This window comes from Podarcis bocagei (assembly GCF_964188305.1).
Source record: "Podarcis bocagei genome assembly, chromosome: 14".
Classification (NCBI taxonomy): domain Eukaryota; kingdom Metazoa; phylum Chordata; class Lepidosauria; order Squamata; family Lacertidae; genus Podarcis; species Podarcis bocagei.
In genome coordinates this window covers 10,862,771-10,890,006 of record NC_138139.1, presented here as the reverse complement: position 1 = coordinate 10,890,006, position 27,236 = coordinate 10,862,771, and the positions used below count along the sequence as shown (strand labels likewise).

Sequence of the window (27,236 nt, the reverse complement as noted above, 5' to 3'; positions counted from 1 at the left end):
TCCAAACCTGGTTAGTGCATCTGCTGCTTGTGGTGCATTGCACGCTGGTGTCTTGGTCCTGGTTGCCATGTGCCTGGGATGGAAGCAGCTGTGGCCATCACAATGTGCACTGGCTGAGAATGAGGCTGAGTGATGCATAATAATAATAATAATAATAATAATAATAATAATAATAATAATAATTATTATTTATACCCTGCCCATCTGGCTGGGTTTCCCCAGCAACTTTGGGCAGCTCCCATAATAATAATAATAATAATAATAATAATAATAATAATAATAATAATAATAATAATAATGTGATCAAACATTAAAAACTTCCCTAAACAGGGCTGCCTTCAGATGTCGTCTAAAAGTCAGATAGTTGTTTATTTCTTTGACATCTGATGGAAGGGCGTTCCACAGGGAGGGCACCACTACTGAAAAGGCCCTCTTCCTGGTTCCCTGTAACCTCACTTCTCGCAGTGAGGGAACCACCAGAAGGCCCTCGGCGCTGGACCTCAGTGATGGGGGCAGAGACGCTCCTTCAGGTCTACTGGGCTGAGGCCGTTGAGGTCTTTCAAGGTCAGCACCAACACTTTGTCTTGTTCTCGGAAACGTACTGGAAACCAATGTAGGTCTTTCAGGACTGGTGTTATATGGTCCCAGTGGCCACTCCCAGTGACGAGTCTAGCTGCTGCATTCTGGATTAGTTGTAGTTTCTGAGTCACCTTCAAAGGTAGCCCCACGTAGAGCGCATTGCAGTAGTCCAAGGGGAGATAACTAGAGCATGCACCACTCTGGCGAGACAGCCTCTGGGCTTGAGCTTCAGGCCTTTTGGAGGAAGTAATTTGACTCAGGGGTAGAGCATCTTCTTTGCATGTAGAAAGACCCAGGTTCCATCTTCATCCATCTCCAGGTAGGGCTGGGAGAAAGCCCTGTCTGAAATCCTGGAGAGCTGTTTCCCGTTCATCTAGGCAAGACTTAACCGAGATGGACCATTGGTTCTGATTCTGTAGAAGACAGCTTCCTAGGCTCCCCATATTTGCCTGCGTGGGGCTGTTTTGTTCTCCTTCCGCACGAGTGAACAAGCCAGGAAGTCACAGTTAGCCATTGCTTCCCCATTGTGACCAAACTAAGGAACCAAAGTGAACGGCTTCCAAGCAAGCCAGGATGCAGAAGCCAACTTTCAACCACAGTGTCACAGTTTGGTTGGAATGGGAAGGTACGGTTAACAGCAACGATCTTGCTTGTTTCGCTCAGTTGCGCAAAGTGCCTGTGTGCAGGTGCCTGAAGCTCACGCACATTTCAGTTCATCAGAGCCAAGATTTGATTGCCTAAACATGGATGTTGTGAGTTGTGGGGGAAGGTGGGAAATAATGATGATAGATGAAGCAGTGGAGGACAAGGAGGAGGACCTGTAGGAAACCTGCTCTGCTGAGCCACACTTATCAAGGATGTGCTAAAGCTTCACTTTTAAAATGTTGCTTGGCTGTGCTTGATTCTCATGCCAATAAGTACAGCAGGATGGGTTCTTCAGAATGTCCCCACTCAAGCTCTCTGTTTTGTATGCTCCACAGCACCACCTTCCTACCTTTGTTGGACATTGCAGCTCTGGCCTTTTACTGTGGGTTATGCCTGACCAAAAGAAAAAATTGGTAGCTGCGACAAAATGTTGTAGCATAGAGAACTCATTTTCCTGATTCCACCCAGAATCTGCCTTTCCCTGCCTTAACTGGACTGTTTTAGTGTCTCCATTTATTGTGCCACCAGGTATTTTATTTGTGTACTTCTGAAAACATGTGGGTTTCTTCAAACCTGCTGATACTGATCCCTTACATATGAATGATGCCCTCTTGCTTTTGAAGGATGAAATCTTGGAGAATGAGTTTGCTAGATGGTTTTTATTTTAAAACAAGATACCTAAATCAGTCTCTCTACCTCACCTCTATGCCACATTTCACTGTCTTCCTTTGTTTATTAGACAAAGTGCTAATTCATACGACAAGACACTTACTGGTTAATTAAATTCACAGGATGAAAGTCAATCTGTGATTAGTCTAGATGCGTGTGTGTGTGCGGTCCATCATTTCTCCTCCAGAATGGAATCTCTGGTTCAGTATTAACCTGCTGAAAAAATTTATAGTAATCTTGGCTAAAACATTCCCTCACTCCCTTCTATGTACTTGACCTAGTTTGAAGTTCGACAAAAAGAGAAAGCGAGAGAGAGAAAGAGAAGGTGATAAGAAAAGAAGTATTGGGATGAATGTATCATATGAGGACAATTCAAGGAGGTTATACAGGGCAAGCTTTTCAGCAGCTACAAACTTCATTATGGCTTTTTGCTGCTGCCTTGCAGGATTTTATCTTTCTTTCAGCTTAGTGGCAGAGTGTGTGTTCTGCCTGGAGGAGGCCCCAGTTTTAATCCCAGGTATCTCCAGTTAAGATAACCAGGGAGCAGGTGATGGGAAGGACCGTTCTCTGCCCAGGAACTTGGAGAGCGGCTGCCAGCCAGAGCAGACAACACTGGGCTAGGTGGGCACATCGTCTGACCTGCTATAAAGCAGCTTCCAATGTCTAAGCAACATAGGAATGTGGGAGAGCTGTCTTGGACTGAGGCAGACCATGGCTCCATCTCTCTGAGTATTGTCTACATTGACGGGCAGCTGCCAGGGACTGAAGCTGGGTCGTTCTGCATGCAAAACTACACCCCTATCCCAATAGCAAGGTGGATATATACAGCCTAAGCCCAATATATCTCATAAAATCATAGAGTTGAAAGGGACGCTGTGGATCATAGTCCATGGGTAGGCAAACTAAGGCCCGGGGGCCAGATCTGGCCCAATCACCTTCTAAATCTGGCCCACGGACGGTTTGGCAATCAGCGTGTTTTTACATGAGTAGAATGTGTGCTTTTATTTAAAATGCATCTCTGGGTTATTTGTGGGGCATAGGAACTCGTTCATTCCCCCCCCCCAAAAAAAATATAGCCCGGCCCCCTACAAGGTCTGAGGCACAGTGGACCGGCCCCCTGCTGAAAAAGTTTGTTGTCCCCGATCTAGTCCAACCCCTGCAAGGCAGGAATATGCAGCTGTCCCTTACGGGGATCGAACCTGCAACCTTCGTGTTATCAGCATGCCTCTCATCCAAGGTGTACAGAGAGTGCTGTTCTAGCCCCACCACAACCCTGCAAAGTAGGTTAGGCTAAGAGATCTGTCATAAAGGTAAAGGGACCCCTGACCATTAGGTCCAGTCGTGGCCGACTCTGGGGTGGCGGTGCTCATCTTGCTTTATTGGCCGAGGGAGCCGGCATACAGCTTCCGGGTCTTGTGGCCAGCATGACTAAGCCACTTCTGGCGAACCAGAGCAGCGCACGGAAATGCCGTTTACCTTCCCACCAGGTACCTATTTATCTGCTTGCACTTTGACGTGCTTTCGAACTGCTAGGTGGGCAGGAGCTGGGACCGAGCAACGGGAGCTCACCCCATCGCGGGGATTTGAACCGCCGACCTTCTGATCGGCTAGTCCTAGGCTCTGTGGTTTAACCCACAGCGCCACCCGCGTTCCTAAGAGATCTGTTATAAGTCTGTGCAAAACTAACCTTTAGCAACGGTGCCATGCTGTGTCTCCTTTCCCCCTTAAGGGCTGCCTCCTCCACTATGCCCTGTTGCAAACCCTGAGATCAGTTGGGGGCGCCCCCTAAGTGCCCCCATGTGCCACGTTCAGAGAACAGTACTGCTGCTGTGTATTGTTGCTCACTCCCCCCGGACAATAGGAGCCATGGTTTTCAGCAGCGGCTGGAAGTAAATCAATAGAAGAGCTGGCCGCAGTCCCTAGAGGTTTTTAATCTATTTTTATTATTGCTTAGATAGCACCTAAGGATCTGTGGTTGCGTCAGTCTGCTCACATGCTTTGTACCTGAAAATACTTAAAATAGCTTTGCCGGCCTCTGCCCCTTCCCATTCCCTGCCTTCTTTTCTTTTGCCGGCTTTGGCTAGTCAGGCCACCTGGGAGATTTTGGCCACAGCAGTGCAAATGTTGGGAACTTCAAGACTGACTTACTGCACTTCTGTGGATTCTGTGGAAATGGTAGTTAGTACAGAATTCTGCAAAATGGTTGCTGACCTGAGCGAGGTCCTGTCGGCGTATTGCACCTCTGCTCAAACATCTGTGCTGGCTGCCATTTTGTTACCAGGACAGGCATTGGACTATAAAGGTTTTATTATTGGTAAATAAAACCCTTTAAGTTTACTTAAAGGATTGCCTTGCCCCATATGTTCCTACGTGATGGCTTCAATCAGCAAAATTTGCACTAGTAATGTTTGTTCCACAACTGGGAATACCGTATTTTTCGCCCTATAAGACGCACTTTTTCCCCTCCAAAAATGAAGGGGAAATGTGGGTGCGTCTTATGGGGCGAATGCAGACTCCTTGGCTTCAGCGACAGCAACACGAAGCCTCTGAAGCCTGCGCTCCGGAGGCTTCGCGTTGCTTCCGCTGAAGCCAGGAGAGTCTGCTGTTTGAGGCTGGCGGTGGAGGAAAGCAGCGCTTCCCCCATCGCCAGCCCCAGAGGATGGGGGGCAGCAGGAAGGCGCGCAACGCCTTGCTGCTACTCTCCAACCCGGGTTTGAGGCTGGCGGTGGGGAAAGCAGCGCTTCCCCCATCGCCAGCCCCAGAGGATGGGGGGCAGCAGGAAGGCGCGCAACGCCTTGCTGCTACTCTCCAACCCGGGTTTGAGGCTGGCGGTGGGGAAAGCAGCGCTTCCCCCATCGCCAGCCCCAGAGGATGGGGGGCAGCAGGAAGGCGCGCGACGCCTTGCCGCTACTCTCCAACCCTCCTTTGGGCTTTTGCGGGAGATGGGGAAATTCCCCCACCTCCCGCAAAAGCCCGCAAAAGCCGTGTGCTCTTTAAAGGGGCTCCCCGGCTTTTCTAGGAGGTGGGGGAATTCCCCAACCTCCTAGAAAAGCCCGTAGGAGCCTCACAGCCTTTAAAGAGCGCGCCGCTCTTGGGGGCTTTTCCCCAAGGAGGGAGAAGGGACTGACTGGCCGCATCAGTCCCTTCTCCCTCCTGCGGGCTTTTGCAGGAGATGGGGGAATTCCCCCACCTCCCGCAAAAGCAGGCAAAAGCCGCGCGCTCTTTAAAGGGGCTCCGCGGCTTCTGCTGGCTTTTCTACGAGGGGGGGAATTCCCCCACCTCCTAGAAAAGCCTGCAGGAGCCGTGCACCCTTTAAAGAGCAAGCGGCTCTTGGGGGCTTTTCCCCAAGCAGGGAGAAGGGACTGACTGGCCCTTTCAGTCCCTTCTCCCTCCTAGTCGAAAAGCCCGCAGGAGTCAAGTGGGGCTCCTGTGGGCTTTTGCGGGAGGTGGGGGAATTCCGCCACCTCCCGCAAAAGCAGGGAGAAGGTCTTGGAGTAGCGCACAGGCTGCGTGCAGCCTGTCCGCTGCTCCCAGAGCTGAGCTGCGGGGGGGAAATCATATTTTTTCCCTTGATTTCCCCCCCTGAAAACTAGGTGCGTCCTATGGGCCGGTGCGTCTTATAGGGCGAAAAATACGGTAGTTTTATTTTATTGCACTTTGGAACTTCGTTTAGATTCTTTTAAAAAATTAAGTGGTTTATAAATGTTTCAAATGAAAACAAACAAAATATAAATAAAATTAAAAATAGTAGTCAAAGCACCTAATAAGGGCACTGACTTTGTGATTTCTTATGTCTTGTTTCCAGTGCTCCTAATCCTGACCTTTATTCCACGGGTTAAAGTTGCAATCCTCAGCCTACTTACTTGGGAGTAGATTCCATTGAACTCATCAAGGTGTCTTTCCGAGTTGACCTGTATAGGACTGCACTGCAAGCCTCTTCCCCTTTCTAGCAGTTCCTACCTCATTCATTTCATATTTGGGGATTGAGAACTGACCTGCTAGAACCCCAGTAATTTGCATACTGGTGAGATGTAGCTGTAAAAGTGATTAAACTGAGCTGGTTTCCTCTGAAGCAATATGTATTAGTCAATCGGCCATAGCAGGTTTCTTGCTTTAAAAATAAATATTTAATAGAATTATTTAGTTCGTGATCTGATCATGGATATTCAGCAACATTTACTATCTCCATCTACTAACTGGGGTGTGTGTAGGTAAGGTAAAGGGACCCCTGACCATTAGGTCCAGTCGTGACTGACTCTGGGGTTGTGGTGCTCATCTCGCTTTATTGGCCGAGGGAGCCGGCGTACAGCTTCTGGGTCATGTGGCCAGCAGGACTAAGCTGCTTCTGGCGAACCAGAGCAGTGCACGAAGTTTACCTTCCCACTGCAGTGGTACCTATTTATCTACTTGCACTTTGTCATGCTTTCGAACTGCTAGGTTGGCAGGAGCTGGGACAGAGCAACGGGAGCTCACCCCATCGCGGGGATTTGAACCGCCGACCTTCTGATCGACAAGTCCTAGTCTCTGTGGTAATTGTAGTTTTGGGGGCTGCCCTGTTAGATGGCAAAAAAAATTTCTTCACTTGCTTCAGAATGGGGTCAGCTCAGTCCTGCTGCTGCTGCGTTTAGAGCCTCGCTGCTCATTCTCCTGAGTTGGAGTGGGTGGGGTGGATTTCTGCCCCCCCCCCAAAACCTTGCTCTATGATCACCATTCTGCCTATCTGTGTGTGCATGCATGTTCGCATGAGTGCAGACATGAAAGGGAATAATTTTGAACCTAGACAGCCTATGGACCAACTCGAAGTTGCTCACAGTTGTGCATAACGGCAGCGGGGCACACTGCCAGCATACTGACTGCGTTCCTTCCTGAGCAACTTTCTGAGGGCCGCAAGCCAGTGGCGCGTGGGGCCAAAGAGCAAAGTTGGCAGAATAATGAGAGTGAATTTTAGCTTTGTTGAATATAGGCTAGTTTCTGCACAGACACACACATGACCCCTCTCGGTCTTCAGTCCAGCCAAGCAAGAAGTATCATGAGACACAGTCTAGCCAGGTGAAAATACTGGACTGGGGAAATAGGGAGGTTAGGGGGAACTTTTGGCCCCTGGGGCTGAGACCCCACATCTGTAGGGTATAGTAATGACCAAGCAGATGAACTACTTAGCTTGTATCTCTGAAGGAGAAGTGGAAGTATTTCCTCACTGGTTCTTACTCAATTCAAAATGCAAATATATGTATTTATAGTTGTAAATGTGATTCTGGAGCTTCAGGGGTCGGTGGGTGGAGGGAGTTTTTGAACAGAGAAACAGCCAGCAAGGCAAAGGTTGACACCTTCCCTGCTCCTCATAGCTGTCAACTTTTCCCTTTTCTTGCGAGGAATCCTATTCGGAATAAGGGAATTTCCTTAAAAAAAGGGAAACGTTGACAGCTATGCTGCTCCGCAACCCCCCACTCCCCCCCACCTCTTCTGCTCAAAATTACCATCAACCGCTTTTCATTTACACTCACCTGAGTACATTTTTAAATAAATAAATAAATAAAACTTTACAAAGGATCAACTTGCAGTCCTATATCTACATAGCTAGGAGCAAACGCCATTGAACTGAATGGGCTTTGCTGAGTAGCTGTCGGAAAAGGCTTGCAGCCCAGTTCTGATCAAGGACAAAAGAAAGGTGTGTCTATTGGTTGGGTTAAAGATGTACTAGCAAAGTATAATTTTCCTATAAAATAAAAGGAATAAATAAAGGTGTGTGTATTTCTTGGGTTAAAGATATACTAGAATCTACCACAATTGCCCCTAAGAATTGTTAACACCCAGAGTAGCTTGGAATGGCAGGGACAGTGACTTGCAGTTCAAGTGCATGCATGCACTAGAGGTGAATATGCAGCCGCTCAGGTCTCTTAGCTTCTTGAGATGTTAAAGAAGGCGCCCCTTAAACTCTCCCCCTCAGAAGCAAAATAGGGGCAGTAATTTTCTAGGGTCCAACAGTTTGACCCATGCATCTTCCTACCCTGAAGCATTGCGTGGGAACCAACTGGAAGCAGCTTCCCATGCTATGGGGATCATATTAGTCAGCACTTGGATTGCCAGTTTTTGCTCTTTCTTTGTTTTTTGAGAGGGAGAAAGGCTCCTCTTCTGCCTTGTGAGCTGCAGGACGGGTTGAAATCCAGCAGTTTGATTCTGTATAGCCCAGGTACTTGGGATTGCTTGTCTGATGGCATGCTTCCTCCAAGCTTCTCCTAAGCATCTACACCAGGCATAGACAAACTCGGCCCTCCAGATGTTTTGGGACTACAACTCCCATTATCCCTGACCACTGGTCCTGTTAGCTAGGGATGATGGGAGTTGTAGTCCCAAAAGATATGGAGGGCCGAGTTTGCCTATGCCTGATCTACACTCTAATTCTACTTGTGACTAAGCTTGCTTTATTCAGACTGTTGGTCTGCACCGGGGGGGGGGGGTGTCACCAGCCTTTTTGGACCAGCAGGTACACCTCGAATACACTGCGCAGCGCTCCCTCTCGCTGTTCTGGCTTCTGGGATAGCCTCGCAGCCTGTATTCGCTCCATAAGACGCACACACATTTCCCCTTATTTTTCAGGAGGGGAAAAGTGTGTCTTACAGAGAGAAAAATATGGTAGCTCAGGTTAAGAAGTTTGCTTCAGGATGAGAACAGAAATTGCGCGGTGGCGATTTAGTCCCCATTGGCTAAAGTGGTACCTCAGGTTAAGAATGGTTTCAGGTTAAGAACGGACCTCTGGAACGAATTAAGTTCTTAACCAGAGGTACCACTGTACTTTGGCATGGAACCCGTGGGCTGCACACTGCCTTGTACATTGGGGGGGGGAGAGAAAAAATTGAAGCCCCCACCCCAGCCCTCCTTCTGCCTTCACAAAGCAAGGCTCTGGCAGAGTCCTAGAGCTGTCCCGCCTCCTTCCAAAAATTGGGAAAGTACAAAGGAGGCTTTGGGAAGGAGACAGGAGGACTCTAGGACCCTGTCAGAGTCCTCAGTCCTGCTTGCCAAACCCAGTGCCAATCAAAAGTTGCCTAGGGCTGCCAGAAAAGGCCTTGAGGGGCCGCATGTGGCCCTTCATGTTGGAGCACTCTGCCCCAGATTGTAAACTACTTGATGTAGAGATTTGTCCTTTTGGACTTTGGGGATTGTAAGAACATAGGTCTGTGCCTCTCTAGGTGCCTATAGTCTGAAATTCAACACAAGGGAAATCACAGGAGGAGGTGGGAGAAAATGGACCTGGGGATTTAAAGTGCCCTGCACACTGATGGCTCAATATGAATGAAAAAGAAACGAAAAGCGGTGTTTTGGGACCAGGGCCTACATAATCTTTTCTGTGTTAACACAGAAATCAGTGCCCCGCTTCTGTGAAACGATATCCTATTTGCGTCAGCGGAAAATCCCTCAGACCTCTGATATGCTCTGGCATGCTGGGGTGTGTATGTGTAAAATCTGCACTCTTTATTTAAAATAAACAAGTTTTAAAGCTTGCTGTGGTGTGCTTTGCATGGGGCTGCCTTTGGAACCCATCCAGAAGCATCAGCCAGAACAAAAAGCAGCAGCTAAGCTTTTGATGGGGGTGGGGGGTGGGGTGGGGAAGGGCACTTCTTGTTGGGCATGCCAAATAAATAAATAAATAAATAAATAAATAAATAAATAAATAAATAAATATAATAATAATGAAAAGGTAAAGGTACCCCTGCCCGTACGGGCCAGTCTTGACAGACTCTAGGGTTGTGCGCTCATCTCACTCTAGAGGCCGGGAGCCAGCGCTGTCCGCAGACACTTCCGTGTCACTTGGCCAGTGTGACAAGCTGCATCTGGCGAGCCAGCGCAGCACACGGAACGCCGTTTACCTTCCCGCTAGTAAGCGGTCCCTATTTATCTACTTGCGCCCGGGGGTGCTTTCGAACTGCTAGGTTGGCATGCGCTGGGACCGAACGACGGGAGCGCACCCCGCCGCGGGGATTTGAACCGCCGACCATGCGATCGGCAAGTCCTAGGCGCTGAGGTTTTACCCACAGCGCCACCCGCGTCCCATAATAATAATAATAATAATAATATTTATACCCCACCCATCTGATTGGGTTGCCCCAGCCACTCTGGACAGCTTCCAACACACACAAAAACATAATATAACATCAAACGTTAAAAACTTCTATCCCCTAAATGCCTTTATAATCCTACCTTGTCAGTGATGTCATCTGTGGAAACCTTCCTGTGGGTTCTGCCACCAGCTGCAATGAGTGTGTGTGAGTTTGTGTGGTTCCTGGCCTTTGGAACCCCCTGCCACAGGACACCTGTGTGTCTCCCTCTCTGATCTTATCCTACTGCCAAGTGAAAAGAGTTTTCTTTTCCAGCAGGCTTTTATTCTGAGCTCCGTTAACTTTACCTGACTCTTCTTTGTTCTAGTTTATAACCTTGTTCTAGTTTATACCTGCTCCTTCCTTTTGTTTGACTCCTTTATGGCCATCTTTGCATCGTGCTGGGCTAGCCGTGTGATTTTTCATTCCAAAATTGGAAAGGCAGTGGGGGGAGATGAAAAAACTAAAACCCTGGGAAATCCAGAATTTGATTTCCAAATGTTGCAAGGTGATGGAGTACTGATTACCCAGGAAGCAGTCTCCAGTTTGGAAAAAGCGGAAGCAAGGGCAGAAGTTTGCACCTTTTAAAACCTTTATCTCTTATCTTAAATCTGTTTATAACCTAACACCTATATTTGCACTGCCTCACTCGTTGCAGATAAAAGGTAGACTTGGGGAAAGAAATAGGTCCTCTACTTCCGTTGATGAAAACCTGTTTAGTGTGTAAGAATTTAACAATCCAAGTACAGTGGTACCTTGGTTCTCAAACTTAATTTGTTCTGGAAGGCCATTCCAAAACCAAAGCGTTCCAAAACCAAGACGTGCTTTCCCATAGAAAGTAATGCAAAACGGATTAATCCGTTCCAGACTTTTTAAAACAACCCCTAAAACAGCAACTTAACATGAATTTTACTATTTAACAAGACCATTGATCCATAAAATGAAAGCAATAATCAATGTACTGTACTATAAAATAAATAAGGCAGTATTGTAGGTGATAAAAATTAAAAATAATTTTTTTCTTACCTGCACTGATGATAGTCATTGTTTGGATGGGGGGGGTATCCATTTCCGCAGTCACACAATCAGTCAATCAATCAATCAATCAATCAATCAATCAATAGCAGAGCTGGGTTCCACACAGTCACAAAAACAAATCAACCAAAAAAGCCTCAAAAACAAAAACGCAAAATAAATAACAAAAACAAAAGCGCCAAACTTAATCTGTTCCAGAAGTCTGTTTTACTTCCAAAATGTTCAAAAACCAAGGCACTGATTGGTACAGGCGCCCTGGAAACAATAGCCGACAGCTGCATCGGATGTTCAGCTTCCGAAACATGGTTGAAAACCGGAACACTTACTTCCGGGTTTTCGGCGTTTGGGAACCAAGGCGTTTGAGTACCAAGGTGTTTGAGAACCAAGGTACCACTGTAGGTGGGTTGTGTCCTCAGAGGTGCTGCACACACCAAAAGGGAAAGGGATTGCTGGTTTATTGACCGCAGGTCATGTTTGAGGTGACTTGTAGTTTGCAACCTGTCTTAAATGGGGATGAAGAGTCAGATGTGCAGCCTGGAAGTCAGTGCTCCCGGATTCGCTGCTCTTGATGGAGAGGCACTTGGATGGAGTGGCCAGGAAGACTTTTTACCAGCTTCACTGGCTTACCAGCTACAGCCCTCTCTTAAAGGTGTAAAGGTAAAGGTAAAGGGACCCCTGACCATTAGGTCCAGTCGTGGCCGACTCTGGGGTTGCGGCGCTCATCTCGCTTTATTGGCCGAGGGAGCCGGCATACAGCTTCCGGGTCATGTGGCCAGCATGACTAAGCTGCTTCTGGCAAACCAGAGCAGCGCATGGAAACGCCATTTACCTTCCCGCTGGAGCAGTACCTATTTATCTACTTGCACTTTGACGTGCTTTTGAACTGCTAGGTTGGCAGGAGCAGGGACTGAGCAACGGGAGCTCACTCTGTCGTGGGGATTCGAACCGCCGACCTTCTGATCGGCAAGTCCTAGGCTCTGTGGTTTAATCCACAGCGCCATCCACGTCCTCTCTTGAGGAAGGCCTGATCCATTCTTCTGCTTATCCTGCCACTTTCCCCCAGGGAAACCTGATCTTACCTCTGAATCAGGTTTTTATGGATTGACGTTTGCTCTGAATCAGCAACAAAGAGCAGATTTTCTTGGGGAAAGTGGTGAGGCAAATGAAAAACCTGCTCAGACTTGTGCTTTTCTGAAGATGGTTCAGAAACTTCACTTGGTACAGAATGTGCAGCAGGAATGCCGATAGGGGCCGACAGAGAGCCTAGACCAGGGGTCAGCAAACGTTTTCAGCAGGGGGCCGGTCCACTGTCCCTCAGACCTTGTGGGGGGGCTAGACTATATTTGGGGGGGGGGGGGAATGAACGAATTCCTATGCCCCACAAATAACCCAGAGATGCATTTTAAATAAAAGCACACATTCTACTCATGTAAAAACACGCTGATTCCCGGACCGTCCGTAGGCTGGATTTAGAAGGCGATTGGGCCGGATCCGGCCCTCGGGCCATAGTTTGCCTATCCATGGCCTAGATGGGATGTGGCCCCTGAACTGGAAAAGGTTCCCCATATACTGTACATATTTTTAAAGTTTTCTGATTTTTGGAACAAAGCTGAGTTGGGGGCAGATAAGGAAGTGGGAACCACCTTCAGGAGTCTCTGTCTGACTCTGCTCGTCATGGACCATGGGAAGTAGAGTCCACCTTCCTATCTCCCCCTTTTGCTCCGTGGAAGTTTTTCCTGTGTCTCAAACACAAGACAAAAGCTCTTTGACAGCTCTCCCTGCACCATGCCTGGCTCCTACTGCAGGCTGGGCCTCGCTGTTTGGTTTTCTGGGGCCCTCTTCACTGTTTAGCCTCTCTTATCTCGAATGGTTTGTCTATTTTGGGCGATTCCTTCCCCTCTTGCAGAGCGTGAGTTGCAGCTCTTTCAAGGCAGCTTTGCCAGTCTCTCCAGTGGGATAACCTTTTGGCCCAACTGCTGTTTGCTTTGGGTTTTCCAAAAGCCTCTTGCTGACCTGGTTAACTGATAATCCAGGCTATTGCGAGAGAGATAAAGAGATACAGGCAGCAGCCGCACTGTTACTCCAGGACTTAAGCAGCTGTGTAACAGGATAAATCGCCAAAGCCCAGTGGCTCTCTCACCTCTCTCTATACCTGATCAGCGTGGTGTGGTTTCAAGATCTTAGGGCCTTTTCTTTCTTTTATATATATATAATTTTCTATTAGTTTTTTTTAAACATATCATTTTCAGCAGTAATTAAACATACTTTTACATCTTATTCAAATTTTTGACTTCCATCGATCCTGTCTGAAAATTTTCCAATCCAATCTCTCAGTATGCATTTCTTATCTTCCCTATTACATTTCAAACTCATAACCAATATCTCTATCTTTTTCTACTTTGTAACACTTCGTATATTTCTCCTTACAAAACTTATTGTAGTCCTACCAGCGTAATTTGTTGATTACAGTTGCTCTTCAAATAATTCATATACTTCTTCCAATCTTCTGTAAATCTCTGGTCCCACAGATGTCAAATCCTTCCTGTCATTTTGTCCAATTCTGCATAGTCCATTAATTTTGTCTGCCATTCTTCTTTCGTCGGAATTTCTTCTTAGGGCCTTTTCGAGCTGCCAGCCCTGGTTTGCAACAAAGCGTGGCGTGACCACATCCACACCAAACATTACAAAATGATACTACTCCACTTGGGCAGTCATGACGTCCCTCAATAAATCCTGTGAACCGTGGTTTGCTGAAAGTTGATAGGCGACCCCCTATTCCCCTCACAGAGCCACATTTCCCAGAGTGCCCAGGGAAGAGGGATTCCCAGCCTGGGAATTCTAGTTCTGTTGCAGGGGGGTGGATAAAGGTAAAGGTAAAGGGACCCCTGACCATTCCAGTCGACTCTGGGGTTGCGGCGCTCATCTTGCTTTATTGGCCAAGGGAGCCGGCGTACAGCTTCCGGGTCATGTGGCCAGCATGACTAAGCCACTTCTGGCGAACCAGAGTAGTGCACCCAAACACTGTTTACCTTCCTGCTGGAGTGGTACCTATTTATCTACTTGCACTTTGACGTGCTTTCGAACTGCTAGGTTGGTAGGAGCAGGGACCGAGCAACGGGAGCTCACCCTGTCGTGGGGATTCAAACCGCCGAGCTTCTGATCGGCAAGTCCTAGGCACTGTGGTTTAACCCACAGTGCCACCCGGTGTCCCTTATGGGGGGTGGATAGGGGTCTCCTAATAACTCTCAGCACCTTTAACTACACTGCCCAGGATTCTTTGGGGGAAAGCCATGACTTTTGAAGTGGTATAACCGTGTGGCCCGCCAGGGGGCTGCATCCAGAACCTTTAGCCACAATCACATTCCCATACCTATGCCAAAGTTTTGTGCCACAAATCTCAAGTTGCACAGATCCTTGGTATAGTTATTGAGGGAATATCGGATATCAGGTGGGGTTGTAGTTAACGCAGCTGTTGCAGCTGACACCTGACTCTCGGTGCACCTGTAGGGTTTTGCACTCTTTCCAAACAAGTCTTTGCCTTAGTGGCTGGTACATTTTTAGGTACATGAGGCAACTCCCATTTGCTTGTGTAAGGTGGAGGTGTGTCTACAGGTGGCATGTTTGTGTGGTGGGGGGGGAGAGGTGAGGTGAGGGAGATTCCCTCTCCCCAGACAAGTATCTTTCTTTCCTAGGCAACAGGAAGACCCTTATCCCCTGTAGCTGAGGGACAGACCATCTGCCTTGCATACAGAAGGTCTCAGGTCCAATCCCTGACAATCTCCAGGTTGGAAGAGACTCTTGCCTGAAACCCTGGAGAGATGCTGCCGGTCAGTGTATACAATACTGAACTAGATGGAGCAATGGTGTGACTTGGTACAGTCATACCTCGGGATGAATACGCTTCAGCTTAAATATTTTCGGGTTGCGCTCCGCGGCGACCCAGAAGTAACGGAGCGTGTTACTTCCAGGTTTCGCCGCTTACGCATGCGCAGATGCTTAAAATGACGTCATGCGCATGTGCGAAAGCGGCGAAATGTGACCCACGAACACGCAGTCGCGTCTTACGTTCACTTCAGGGTGCAAATGGGGCTCCGGAACGGATCCCATTTGCATCCAGAGGTACCACTGTATAAGGCAGCTTCCCCTATTCCTATATTCCTTCACCTCATTCAGCCAACATCTCTCCCCCTGCTTCCCTGACCACATCTTAATCTCCCAGGTATGCTTCAAGAACAACACTTGTAATGACTTAAACTCAGCCTAGTATTAGTGTGCTATTTTGTTTAGGTTTTGTTTTTTGTTAAATATGCCAATTCCCCTTTGAAACAGCGAGTGAATTCACCTTGGATAGAATAGATTTCCCTTCTGAGTTATCTCTTTTGTCTGTGTTAACTCTTGGGGTACCTCCAGGTCCCAACATCAAACGATCCCTAGAACTGAGTGTCTGGATTGCATGTGAGAATTGCAGGCATGTGTGTACGCTGCACACTTAGTAACTCATGGCAGGTTTTGTGTCGCTGAACAGAACATGGGCTTCATTTTGTAACCTTGCTCTCTGTCAAGATCTAGGGATCTAGGCCCTAGTGGTTGTGCATCTGCTTGGCATGCAGAATGTGTCCCAGGCCTCCGTTCCCAGGTGGGTCTGGGGAAGACCCCCGCCTAAAACTGGACAGCTGCCATCCGTCTGCTTAGACACTTATGAGCTAGACGGGATAGTGGCTTGGCTGTGTCCTGTGTTATGTGCTACGATCACCACCTAATGGCTGCTTTTTCGCTTGGGATACAACTTGTATTATTCTGTGTCTCCCTTCCTTTCTTTTTCTGCAGCACGAAACCAATGCATGAGAAAGCAGGGCTCATGCACAGCCTGGACAAACTGGAGGCATTACACAAGGAAAAGAGCTTGGATTCTCCAAATGGCAGGTGAGTGCGGTTGCATTTATTTACGTTTTGCTTTGCTTTTTAGAGGGACTGAGTTCATCTCTCTCTCTCTCTCTCTCTCTCTCTCTCTCTCTCTCTCTCTCTCTCTGTCTCTCTCTCTCTCTCTCTCACACACACACACACCCCACATTGCTTTCCCTTCTCTTTCTGCTGGGATCATATCTAATAGCTACCATCTGGGTGTTTGTAAACTGGGCTCAGCTGACATTAGGCATCAATCTGATGTGCTCTTACTTGGGACAGAGCCCCATTCAAGAGCATGCTTAGGATGACACTTCAGCTGTAAGAAGTCAACACAAAGGGCCGAAATAAGTGTAACATTAATTGCAGGAATGTGATTGGGTGTTTAGCTTTCGTATAAATGTTGTGTTTCAGCTGCAGGGAGGCAGCACAGGATCAGGACCGTGCACACAGGGAAGGAGAAATCAATCCTTCTTCCCCATGCTTCATTACCATTCTGCCCTGCCACCAGAATTGGTCGGCCCTGGGAGGGTAGCCTCTGTAGAGCTAGTACAGAATATAAGGCTGTCGCTGGCTACTGTTGACAAGGTGTATGTCTGGACCCACATCCTGTGTGTCCACCACCCACATGTTCCCTATGTACACACCCTAGAGATTTAGGATCTTTTGCTGGAGTCAAAATGTGCATTCCTTACTAATGGGTGTTTTTACTCATGACCTTGTGCCTAACAAAGGAGTTCACGCACCAGGAAAGAAAGAACGGTTGGTTTGTTACATGAAATAAAGGAGGCAGCGTACACAGATGCTTCTTTTTGACAGCCTGGTTGCACATAAACAAGCAGGGAGTCATACACAGTATGTACACACCTTAGATCTAAAATGGATCCCTAGCTACCCAATTGCCTGGAGAGTAGGCGCAGCAATCTTCCACAGACCCATGCTAAAGAAGGAAGAGGAAGGGGGAGTGTGTACCCAGTGGCGTAGCGTGGGTTGTCAGCACCCGGGGCAAGGCAAGTAATTTGCGCCCCCTAACCCGTGGATTTGCGCCCCCTAACCCTAACCCCCAGATGTTGCGCCCGGTGCGGCCGGCCCCCCCTGCACCCCCCACGCTACGCCACTGTGTGTACCTGTCCTGAAGTAAGCGGAATGTAAGTTAGGGGTCAGAGATCTCTGCCTTCCTTGCGAGAGTTATGTGGCCCCCGTTAATATCCTGTACAAACAAGGCTCCAGCATCTCTCTCACCTGTTTCCTGGTCCAGTGAAGCTGGTGGAGCTTGTGAACTACCCAACCATGCAAATCTGAAGTTTAAAATACCATTTGAGGGCAAATGTAACTACAAAGAGGAGAAGGATCTTCGTGGATGCATGTGTGTCACAACACCTTGATGCCGCTTTTTAAAATTTCCTACAAATTCTTAGTGGCTTGCTATTTTCTTTGACGTGGAAAAGGACACAGCCCTCGTGAGATATGACTAACAGGAAACATACAGATAACCTGTTAGTCATTTCTCACGAGGGTGATGTCCTTGCAACTTCAAACGTCTCTTTACTTTTGGGAGGAAGATTCCATTGTCTACGCGGAACCGGTTTCTTTCTTACAGGAGGTGATAGCGAAACATAGCTGGTATAACCTAGGATTAGTGTGATCATCTTTTACAGTAAGGGTTGGGGGGCAGAATTAATAACCTGCCTTTTCAGCACGATTCGGTCAAACAGAACAAAATGCAGCATAAAAAGGAATGGAAAGCAGAAAGACGGAACAGCAGCCAAAAGAATTGATTAGGTAAACTGAACTTCATAAGCCTGTCCTGAAAGTGCAGGTCTTTTAAAGCCCATCTTAAAAGAACCAAGACCTCTAATTTGGCAGACCTCAGTAAGTCGATTATGTTTGCAGACCCCAGAATGCCCTCTTGGCAGCCGCCACCAGCCTAATTGAGTTTTGAGCGGGATCTTGATAAAAATGCAGGGTGTTTTTTTGTGTGAGTATGGCCGTAGGGATGCCCATCCGTGGAATCTCCCTTTGTCTTACAGCCTGCACCTGAGTGATGCCATCAAGGAGGAGGAGTTAAAGAAATGCCGCAGCGAAGTCACGGTGAGTTGGGGAGGGGCAGGGTGCTGGTTTCCAGGACTCTGCAGCCACTGCCCTTGGTCAGGGGCAAACCGTCTGGCCGGATTCTGCTTGCTTTTCCCTTGTAATCTTTCCCTCCTGCTGGACTGAAAGCTGCCTCTTGCATCCTGGTCCTGCTGCTCCACCGTCTGCTCTTAGCTTAAACTTCACAGGAACTCTGGCCTAGTGACACCTGCTAGATACAGTATTTACCTTTTATGGGCTCTCTCCATGCATGTTTTTATTGTTATCGTCACTGACTTCTCTCTTCAGGTGCCCCATGGCGGGGGGCGGGGAGGTGTCTAAATAATTGTTAGGCATTGCAGAAGGAAACAAGTTTTGAGCAGACAGCACAGGAATAGTCATCTTTCCATATAAAGCAGGAATGTTTTCCAGCCCAGGGGCCGCATTCCCTTCGGGGCAACCTGCTGAGGGCCACATGTCAGTGTGGGCGGGCCAGAGACAAAAGGAGGCGGAGCAACAAATGTCATCGTTACCTTTGTCAGTAGGCTAATGGGTTTTACTTCCCAGCACTTTACTATCCGGACAGTGTGTTCTTTGTCTCTTTTCTGAACTCTTCATAATGGGTCCTGGGAGGAGGAGGACATGATGAGGAGGATTTAAGGGAAAAGGCTGCAAGAATGTAAAACCTGTGGTCAGACTATTTTGCCCAATATCTGCCTGCTGCCAGTACACTCGGGCGTGACCTCTTTGATATCCTTAGCTCTTTTTATGTCTGTTTTTTTGTCTAGCCTCCAAATAAATACAACTCTCAGTACCACAAGTTGTTCAAGGACATCCCTACCGAGGAGAGTGTGCTGAAAGGTGAGTGGTAAACATTGCTTAAAGGGAGGAAGTGACTCATAGAGTTGAAGGGTAGTATTGGAGGCTGGCTACTCTGGCCTGGCGGTTCATTTCTGGATGAGGCCCTCAACAGCTAGAGGTATTCTGGCTGAAGCCACCTCCTAGAGGACAACCTTAGCCCAGGGTGTCTAACCCACCTGGTTTTCTGAAGGCCAAACTCGATGCGACACAGTAAATGTAATGAGTAATCGCTTGAATGCTTTTTGAAAAGTACATTGCAGGAGCCACATGGACCTGGATCTTGGAATGGGGGCTTGGGGTTGCCAGCTTTGCCCATCACTGTGTCCCCATTGGAGCAGGGGGAGAACCTCAATTTGCCTTGTTGGTGAGAAAGAAGTTCCAAAGTTCTAAATAACAGACGCATTATCAAAAAGCGTTTGATAATGTATCTTGGCAGTTTTTGATAAAGAGTATGGAAGCAATGGGGATGGAGGGATCACTTATGAAGGGCATAAGAGCTATATATTCCAACCAAACAGCTAAATTGATTGTCAATAACAATTTGACTGAGTCATTCGATATTGCGAAAGGAGCGAGACAGGGATGCCCTCTATCCCCCTTGCTGTTTATAATGGCGCTAGAGGTGATAGCAAACAGGGCGAGGGAAACATCGGAAATACGCGGAATTAAAATGGGGTCCAAGGAGTTTAAATTGAAGGCATATGCGCACAATTTAGTATTATCTTTAGAGGAACCTCAAACCAGTGTTGGCAAAGTATTGGAAGAATTGGAGAAATTCGGAAAATTATCAGGATTCAAATTGAACAAAACAAAGACTAAAATGATGGTGAAAAATTTGGAGAGGAAAATGAAAGAGCAACTAGAACAAAATATGAAATCAAAGTAGCAAAGTTCCAAATAGCAGGGCTGAGGAAACTTTGGTCTGTGGGCCAGTCTTGACCCATCAGGAAGTCCAAGCTGACCGTTGAGGCCATTTCCTCCAAACCACACCCACCTTCCAATCAGATGGTGTCACTGGGGGGCAACAGCTGATGGGGTGCTGCTTTTCCAGCAAGTCCCCTTGGAGGAATGAGATGGTGAAGCAGACTCTGCCCCATGGGGGAGCTTTTGACAACTGGGTGGGGCCACCCACCTATCAGTCTCCTGATGCCGCCGTGACACCACCCACCTGTCAGAGTAAATCTGCAGTGGTGGGGAAAGATAAAGATCTGATTCCTGCCTCCTGTAGAATAATAATAACAAGACCTTCCTTAGTACTAACAGAACATCATAAAGTAGTAGGCAAGTTTCAAGTTCCCTTCCATTGTGCCTTTTACAGTGGTACCTCGGGTTACATACGCTTCAGGTTACAGACTCCGCTAACCCAGAAATAGTACCTCAGGTTAAGAACTTTGCTTCAGGATGAGAACAGAAATCACACGGCGGCGCGGCGGCAGCAGGAGGCCCCATTAGCTAAAGTGGTGCTTCAGGTTAAGCACAGTTTCAGGTTAAGAACGGACCTCTGGAACAAATTAAGTACTTAACCTTTTGGTACCACTGTATTTTATTTGTAACCCCAGTGGTATATTCCGAATCTCCTTTCGTTTATGTACAGCCGCTGCCACCAGCAGGGTGCATTGAATCTTGACTGGGGGCAAACTGCTTTGGGAGGTGATGTTTCCCCCCTGCAAAGCAGGACCAGCAACACCCTTTCACACGATGCCTTTTCTCTTTGCAGTCTGCTCCTGTGCTCTCCAGAGAGACATCCTCATCCAAGGCCGCCTCTACATCTCCCCAAACTGGCTCTGTTTCTATGCAAACCTTTTTGGGAAGGATATCAAGGTGAGTCAGTAAACATTAGCAGACTAAAAGAGGAGTGTGTTCGATGGAGATCAAATGAAGTGGCGACAGTAATAAAAACCACCCACCAAATGCCTACTTGCTTTTTCAAACCTGTTGGCCAGTCAAACATTGATTGCAGCATTGGAGGTGCCTTCTCCAAGTGTTGCCTCTCAACTGCAGCATCTCAAATGTAGCACAAGTTCCGGGGGAAATCTGATATCTATGCTTGGAGCTGCTGGCTGCAGGGTGGGGGGGGAAAGCCCTTTTTAAAAGTAAATATTTATTTTTGTTAGTTTTCCAAATTATTACAAATCTGTCCGAATTACTTTAATTTAATACAATTTCTTAAAACCAGGTTTCCAACTTCTGTTGCAAACATATGTCCATCTCTTCCTCATGTTGCCACATCTTCTCATCTTTAATTTCCATTTCAGTCATTACTTGTTGTTGTCCATTCTTACAGCAGCCATATTTTCCTCCTCACAGACAGCAGCTCTGTCATCTCTTATAAATACAAAATCCATTTTTGCGTGTGCAGTCTTTCGTAATCTTCATGCTGTCTCAAACCTAGAGTGCTGGAGGAGTTGAATATTATCTTCCTTTGTTCATTCTTTGCAGCACATTCAATCTAAGGTCCCAGGGTGCGATGTTTGCCAAATGTTTACATTCCCACTTCCACTGCCCACCCCTTAGATACAGGCCCTTGACCCCACATGGTTTTGGGGCAGAGACTTGCCCTGCCTGTATGCTTGACAGGTGCTCTGAACTTGGGGTGCCCCTTGGGCTTGGCCCTAGAGGCAATCCTGTTCCTCGGCTTCTTTAATTCAGACAGGAGGCCCAACTCTGTCTCTGCTCCGAGCTCAGAACACCACTTGGGTCGCTAGAGGCCACCTCTGCTACCTGAAGACCTGAGCTGAGATTGGCTTTTGGGATGCACACCAGCTTGCCTCTGCCTATAGCTCCAGATTTGGGATCTTACTCGCCTGAGCCTGGCTCCCCACTCACCATGGCAAAGTGGACAAGCAAGATGGTTGAACCCAGCTTTCTAAGGTGCAAGGACATCTTATGGAAACAAATGTCACTTTTTTGTTTTGTTTTAAATCCTCAAAGCAAGCTGCTTTGGAGGCAAGGCCTGTGTCTGTGGCATAAGAGAAACCATAGCTGATTCTGATAACAGTGCAGAATTCCTGCTGCTTTCCTTGATTTACAGTTCTGGGGTTATCTGGTAAACACTGCCGTTGATGGGTAACGCTCGTCCATATTTAGAACAGACTTCCTTAAAATGGTGCCGAACGGCTGAATTATTTATATCCTGAGCGCTACCTATTTAAATAAACATTGCTCAGGAAGAAGGCTGCTTCCAACTCCACAACGTTCAGCCCATTTAGCAGGACTCTTCTGTCGTTACATTGCAATTTATCTAACTGCAGCCTTGAACTTTTCCCTCCGACTGTTTATTTTCCTTAGATTGAGGGTCATGTCCACAATCTGTGGCATGTTCTTCTTTCTCCTTCATGTGCTAGGCACTAAGTAAAGGAGATGGCTTTTCTGCCTTGATGTCAGGAGCCAGAGTCAGGAATAGCTCAGCAATAAAAACAACAACACTGGAGTCAGTGAAGTTAACTATTTATTAGAAGAAACCCAAACAGCACAGGCCTAGTGATCACACCAGCTCTTCCCAGTAGGTCTTGCCCCAATGAGGCAGTTGTGAGGCCTGAAAGTCCCCACCTTCCCACTGCTCTCTAAGATTCCTCCCCCAGCAACGTAAGGCTCCATCATCTTGTCTCTCATTGCTCCTCTTCATTTCTCTGTGTGTTCTGGGAGACCAGGGGGAAAGGGAGCTGGTCACAGCAGGAGGGGGAGACTCCCTGGCTTCTTCAGCAGCCTGCCTCATCTCTGTCTCCTGGCCCCACTCCTCTCCTGCCTCTGATTCTGCACCACTCTCTGCCACAGCCTCTTCCTGCTCACGAAACCCTGTTGCCTCTTCAGCTTCTGATACCTCCTTCTTCCAGTCTTCTCCCTCTGACCATACATTTGTCGTCCTACCACCAACCCCGTCTCTGAGCTTCTTCCCCTGGGAGTTCCCCAGCTAGTGCCTCCCACCACTCCTCTGGATCCATGACACTTGGGAGTCTTCCTAGGCCTATGGTATGTTTGCTTCATGCCAGTCCCTCCTTTACTGCATCTGTGGTGCTTGCTCTGACCCAGCACTCAGCATAATGACAGCCATACAAGCCCAACGGAGGAGAGAGGGAACCTTGCCCTGGGAAAGACTTGGCCCCTTTCTTGTTCTAATCTCACCCGTTTCCCTGGGGCTGATGTGTCACTGCCCTGCACCCTCAGGCTGCTGCAAGGGCCTCCCTGACAACAGCAATGCCTGCCGGGGCTTCTGCTGCGGGTCCCCAGCAGCTTCATTTGTGGTCACTGTCCTAATTCTTCTCAAACGCAGTGGTCTGGAAATTGCACCATTACAGAGCATTTGGAGTCAATAATAATAATAATAATAATAATAATAATAATAATAATAATAATAATAATAATAATAATAATGGCCCTGCCATGAGACCTGGCATCCGGCACATTCTTATTTATAGGAATTCTTGGTTTCCCCCCAGGATATATAGCAATCTGCCTCTGCACTGTGTCAGACTATTGATCTATCTAGCTCTGGGTCATCTACATCTGCAGCAGCTGTGCAAAATTTGGGAAAGGAGCCTTTCTCAGTTCTTCCTGAAATGGGGGCCTTCTGCCTGCTCTGCCACTGAGCTATGTGGTCTTTTCATGCAGCTTGGAATTACTATAAGAAGTTGCATAACCGATTTCATCATAGCCCATGATGGGGCAGAAAACGTGTACTGCAGGCAAGAGCAATTATCTGATGCTTCATTTCAGCCTCTGCAGTGCCTTCTGTTTCATCTGTTCACAGCCTAAGTATTTCCAGCCTTTATTGACAGTGAGCAGAATGTGGGTAGGAAAAGCTACTCATAGGTTGTTGTTGTTTTTAAACACCAATGTTTGACTGGCCGATAAGGTTAAAGAAGCAAGTAGACAGACTTTTTTGCTTGCAAGCATTTGATGGGTGGTTTTTTAAAGGTGCCCAGAGTTGTTAGGCGACCCCCATATTCCCCTCAACAAAGCTACAATTTCCATACTGGTTTTAACAGCCAGTCCCTCTTCCCAGGGAACTCTGGGAATTGTTGCTCTCTGAGGGGTCTCCTCACAACTCTCAGCACTCTGGACAAACCACAGTTCCCAGGATTCTTTGGGAGACGCCACAAATACTTAAAAACTTTTGGATGGCAGGAGCTGTTTGACAGTGGAATGAACTCCCTTGGAAGAAGTTGGATGGCCATCTGTCGTGGGTGCTTTAGTTGAGATTCCTGCCTTGCAGGGGGTTGGACTAGATGACTATCGGGTCCCTTCCAGCTCTACAGTTCTGTGATGCTAGGAAAGTGACAGGAAATGGCTTTAAATGCATAGTGCAAATGGGGTCTTACTTCCAGTTGCACAAGCCTCCTCTCGTGGCTTGTTTGCAGACTGAATATGGTTAGGACTTGGGTGATGATTCTGCAACCAGAAATTAATGACCCAGGGAGTTATCCTGTGTGATCCCATGACTTCAGCTCTTGGCTCGCGCACAAACTACATCCATTCTTCTCCGTTTCAGGTTGTCATTCCTGTTGTCTCTGTCCAGCTGATAAAAAAGCACAAAACGGCTCGCCTGTTGCCGAATGGACTTGCTATCACCACCAATGCCAGCCGAAAGGTAAGTGACACAGGCAAAGATCTGTACTATTTGAGGTCAAAGCTGTGAACATTTTCACCTATAAATACTTGGCCTTTTAGCCTCTTCAGCAATAAATCTGCTGTGTTTGGGGGTGGGGGTCAGGGACATTAAATGCCCATGTGCAGATATCCCACGTAATCTGCACCTAGGAATGTACGGAGTTGCCTTATGGCCCGCCCACTCCAGGCCTGCAGCTTCTGATAGGTTACTCCCAAGGGAATGTGGCCCTAGACAGAAACTGGCCTAAGGAATGGGAGCTTGTGACATTCCGGGCATTGTTGTGTTCCAGCATCTATCAGACCCAGCCTTCATGACCGACAGCTAGGGATGATGGGAGTCGTAGTCCAACAGCCTCTGGAAGGCCACAGATCAGCCTCCCTGGCTTTGAGCCTTGGGTCTGCGGCGCAAATCAGGACCTCTACACATTTCCACCCAGCCCTTCAGAATTCCCCCGGTGCGAATCGTGTCCCTTTACGATGTTGGGTTCAGTCCCAGCCTGCCCTCTTCATGGGTTACGTCAACTCGGAAAGGAACGGGAAGTTGCTGGTTGTTTCAGCAGAGTCTAGTAGGCTCCACATCATCAGCTAGCAGGTTCTAGTGCACTTGAGGCACCCATTGACTTTTGCTGGTGAAAGCTTATGATACAAATAAACCTGTTCGCCTTAGATGTGTCATGCAATTCTCCCCCACTTCATGTCCTTGGCATTTAGGTCTGGAGGCAACGATTTCCCACTCAGTACTTATAGTGTATATGTTTTTTGTTTGTGTGTAAAAACCTGCTGTGTTGTTAATTATTATCTAGTGCCCTTTACTCCTTGTGTCACATTGGGGATGGAGAAACTGTGGCTCCCTGGATGTTGACTCATCAGCCCCAAGCAGCATGGCCCAAGGATGAATCGAGCTGTAATCCAGCTTCTGGAAGGGCCACAGCTTGCCCATCCCTGCCCCACATGAAAGGATTGCCAGCTCTTCTGCGGTCACTGTTTCCTCACCTTTGGTTCTGCTAGCACACCCTCTTGAAGGCTGATGGTCCTCCTTACATCACCTTGATATCGATCCTTCCTCAAATCTTGTGCCATGTTGAGTTCAGTTGACATCATGTTTGAGATGAGGAAGCTGGAGCTCCCATCTTCAGCCTGTTCGTGCACAATGTACCCACCTGCTCCCTGTGGCCAAGTGTGCTACTAGTTTTGCCACCCTTTCTTGGATAGGGTGTGTGTGAGAAGGGTGCTCAGAGCACAGAGGGCAGGGGGAAAGGGAGGTGGAACTACTACAAATGTGGCATCTATCTCCGGTGAGAGCAGGCACTCACAATATTTATTTGTTTAAAACAGGCTTGGGACTCCCAATGCCCACCAGCCCCTGCCAACATCAGGGATTTGGGGAACTGTAGTACTACAGCTGGGGCAGGGAGCTTGGGTGTAACCTTTGACGCCTCCCTTTCCATGGAGGCGCAGGTTGCAGCTACAGCAAAGGTGGCTTTTTTCCATCTCCGCCGCATTAAGCAGTTGGTCCCTTACCCTTCTCGCCCTGATCTGGCCACAGTGATCCATGCAACGGTCATCCCCAGGCTGGATTATCGTAACTCACTCTACACGGGGCTGCCCTTGAAGCTGACCCAGAAACTCCAGCGGGTACAGAATGCCGCGGCGAGGCTCCTTATAGTGTCCTTGCCGCGGGATCACATCCACTCGGTGCTGTACCAGCTGCACTGGCTCCCGGCGGAGTACAGGGTCAGGTTTAAGGTGCTGGTTTTGACCTTTAAAGCCCTATGCGGCCTAGGACCCACGTACCTATGGGACCGCCTCTTCTGGTATGCTCTGCGGAGGACCTTAAGGTCCACAAATAACAACACTCTGGAGGTCCCAAGTCGCAAGGTGGCTAGATTGGTCTCAAGTAGGGCCAGGGCCTTTTCAGTACTGGCCCCGACTTGGTGGAACGCTCTGTCACAAGAGACTAGGGCTCTGCGGGACTTGACGTCTTTCCGCATGGCCTGCAAGACGTAGCTGTTCTGCCTGGCCTTTGCTTTGGACTCAGTCTGGCCCTTATGTTTCCCTCCCCTTACGGTTTTGATCTATGGGCTACTTTTAAAACGAGGCTGCATTTTAAATTGCATTTTAACCTGCATTTTAAATTGGTTCCCCCCCCCCCATTATGTTTTTATTGTAATTTTACTGGTGTTAGCAGCCCTGAGCCCAACTCTGGCCAGGGAGGGTGGTGTATAAATAAAAATTATTATTGTTATTCTTCCTCCAAATGTTCCTGAACTGTCTGGGCTTTCTGAGGTTCATGGGAGTTGTAGTCCACCTACATCTGGAGGACCAGAGGTTCCCCATGCCTGCCAGACAACAACTGACGGGACACAGGTCCCCCAGCCCTGGTCTGAAAACATTCTAACCCTGCCTTTCGATTAAGAAAAAGTCGAGTTTTGTGGCAACAGCTTACGATTCAGAATAAATAACATGAAACAATGCCCATAAAATTGCACAGCAACCTGAGCACAGGAAATGAAGGCGACGCCTCTGGTTGAAACCCTAGAAGAGCAGGGGTGGATGGAATGTGGTTTTTCGAACTAGGCATGTTCACCACGGCTAAATGAACTTTTGCTATTTTGGCAGCCGCCTGATGGGTTTTCCAAAACTGAAACCCATGAAACTCTTCCAGGTGCATGCGTGGCTTCCATTTCAAGCCACCCATTGCGGGCGGGCGGCTGGCATTTCAGAAAGAGGCCCCGGGAGGCCTGGCGTGATGCAGCCTTGCTGGGTCTGCCGGAG

General features: G+C 47.9%; 1 protein-coding gene across 8 annotated transcripts in view; it reads left to right on the top strand.

Moving 5' to 3' along the window:
• The window catches only part of GRAMD2A (GRAM domain containing 2A), a gene marked incomplete at its 3' end in the record, with an annotated part of 65,040 nt that overhangs the window by 24,142 nt on the left and 13,662 nt on the right, over nucleotides 1-27,236 (top strand). For all 8 annotated transcript variants that reach the window (XM_081170071.1, XM_081170068.1, XM_081170072.1 and 5 more), the window contains 5 exons: nucleotides 15,849-15,944; nucleotides 17,954-18,014; nucleotides 18,782-18,854; nucleotides 20,572-20,675; nucleotides 24,343-24,441. In XM_081170071.1, the coding sequence (XP_081026197.1) occupies nucleotides 15,859-15,944; nucleotides 17,954-18,014; nucleotides 18,782-18,854; nucleotides 20,572-20,675; nucleotides 24,343-24,441 (423 nt within the window). In that variant the 5' untranslated portion in view covers nucleotides 15,849-15,858. The remainder of the gene's footprint in view (nucleotides 1-15,848; nucleotides 15,945-17,953; nucleotides 18,015-18,781; nucleotides 18,855-20,571; nucleotides 20,676-24,342; nucleotides 24,442-27,236) is intronic.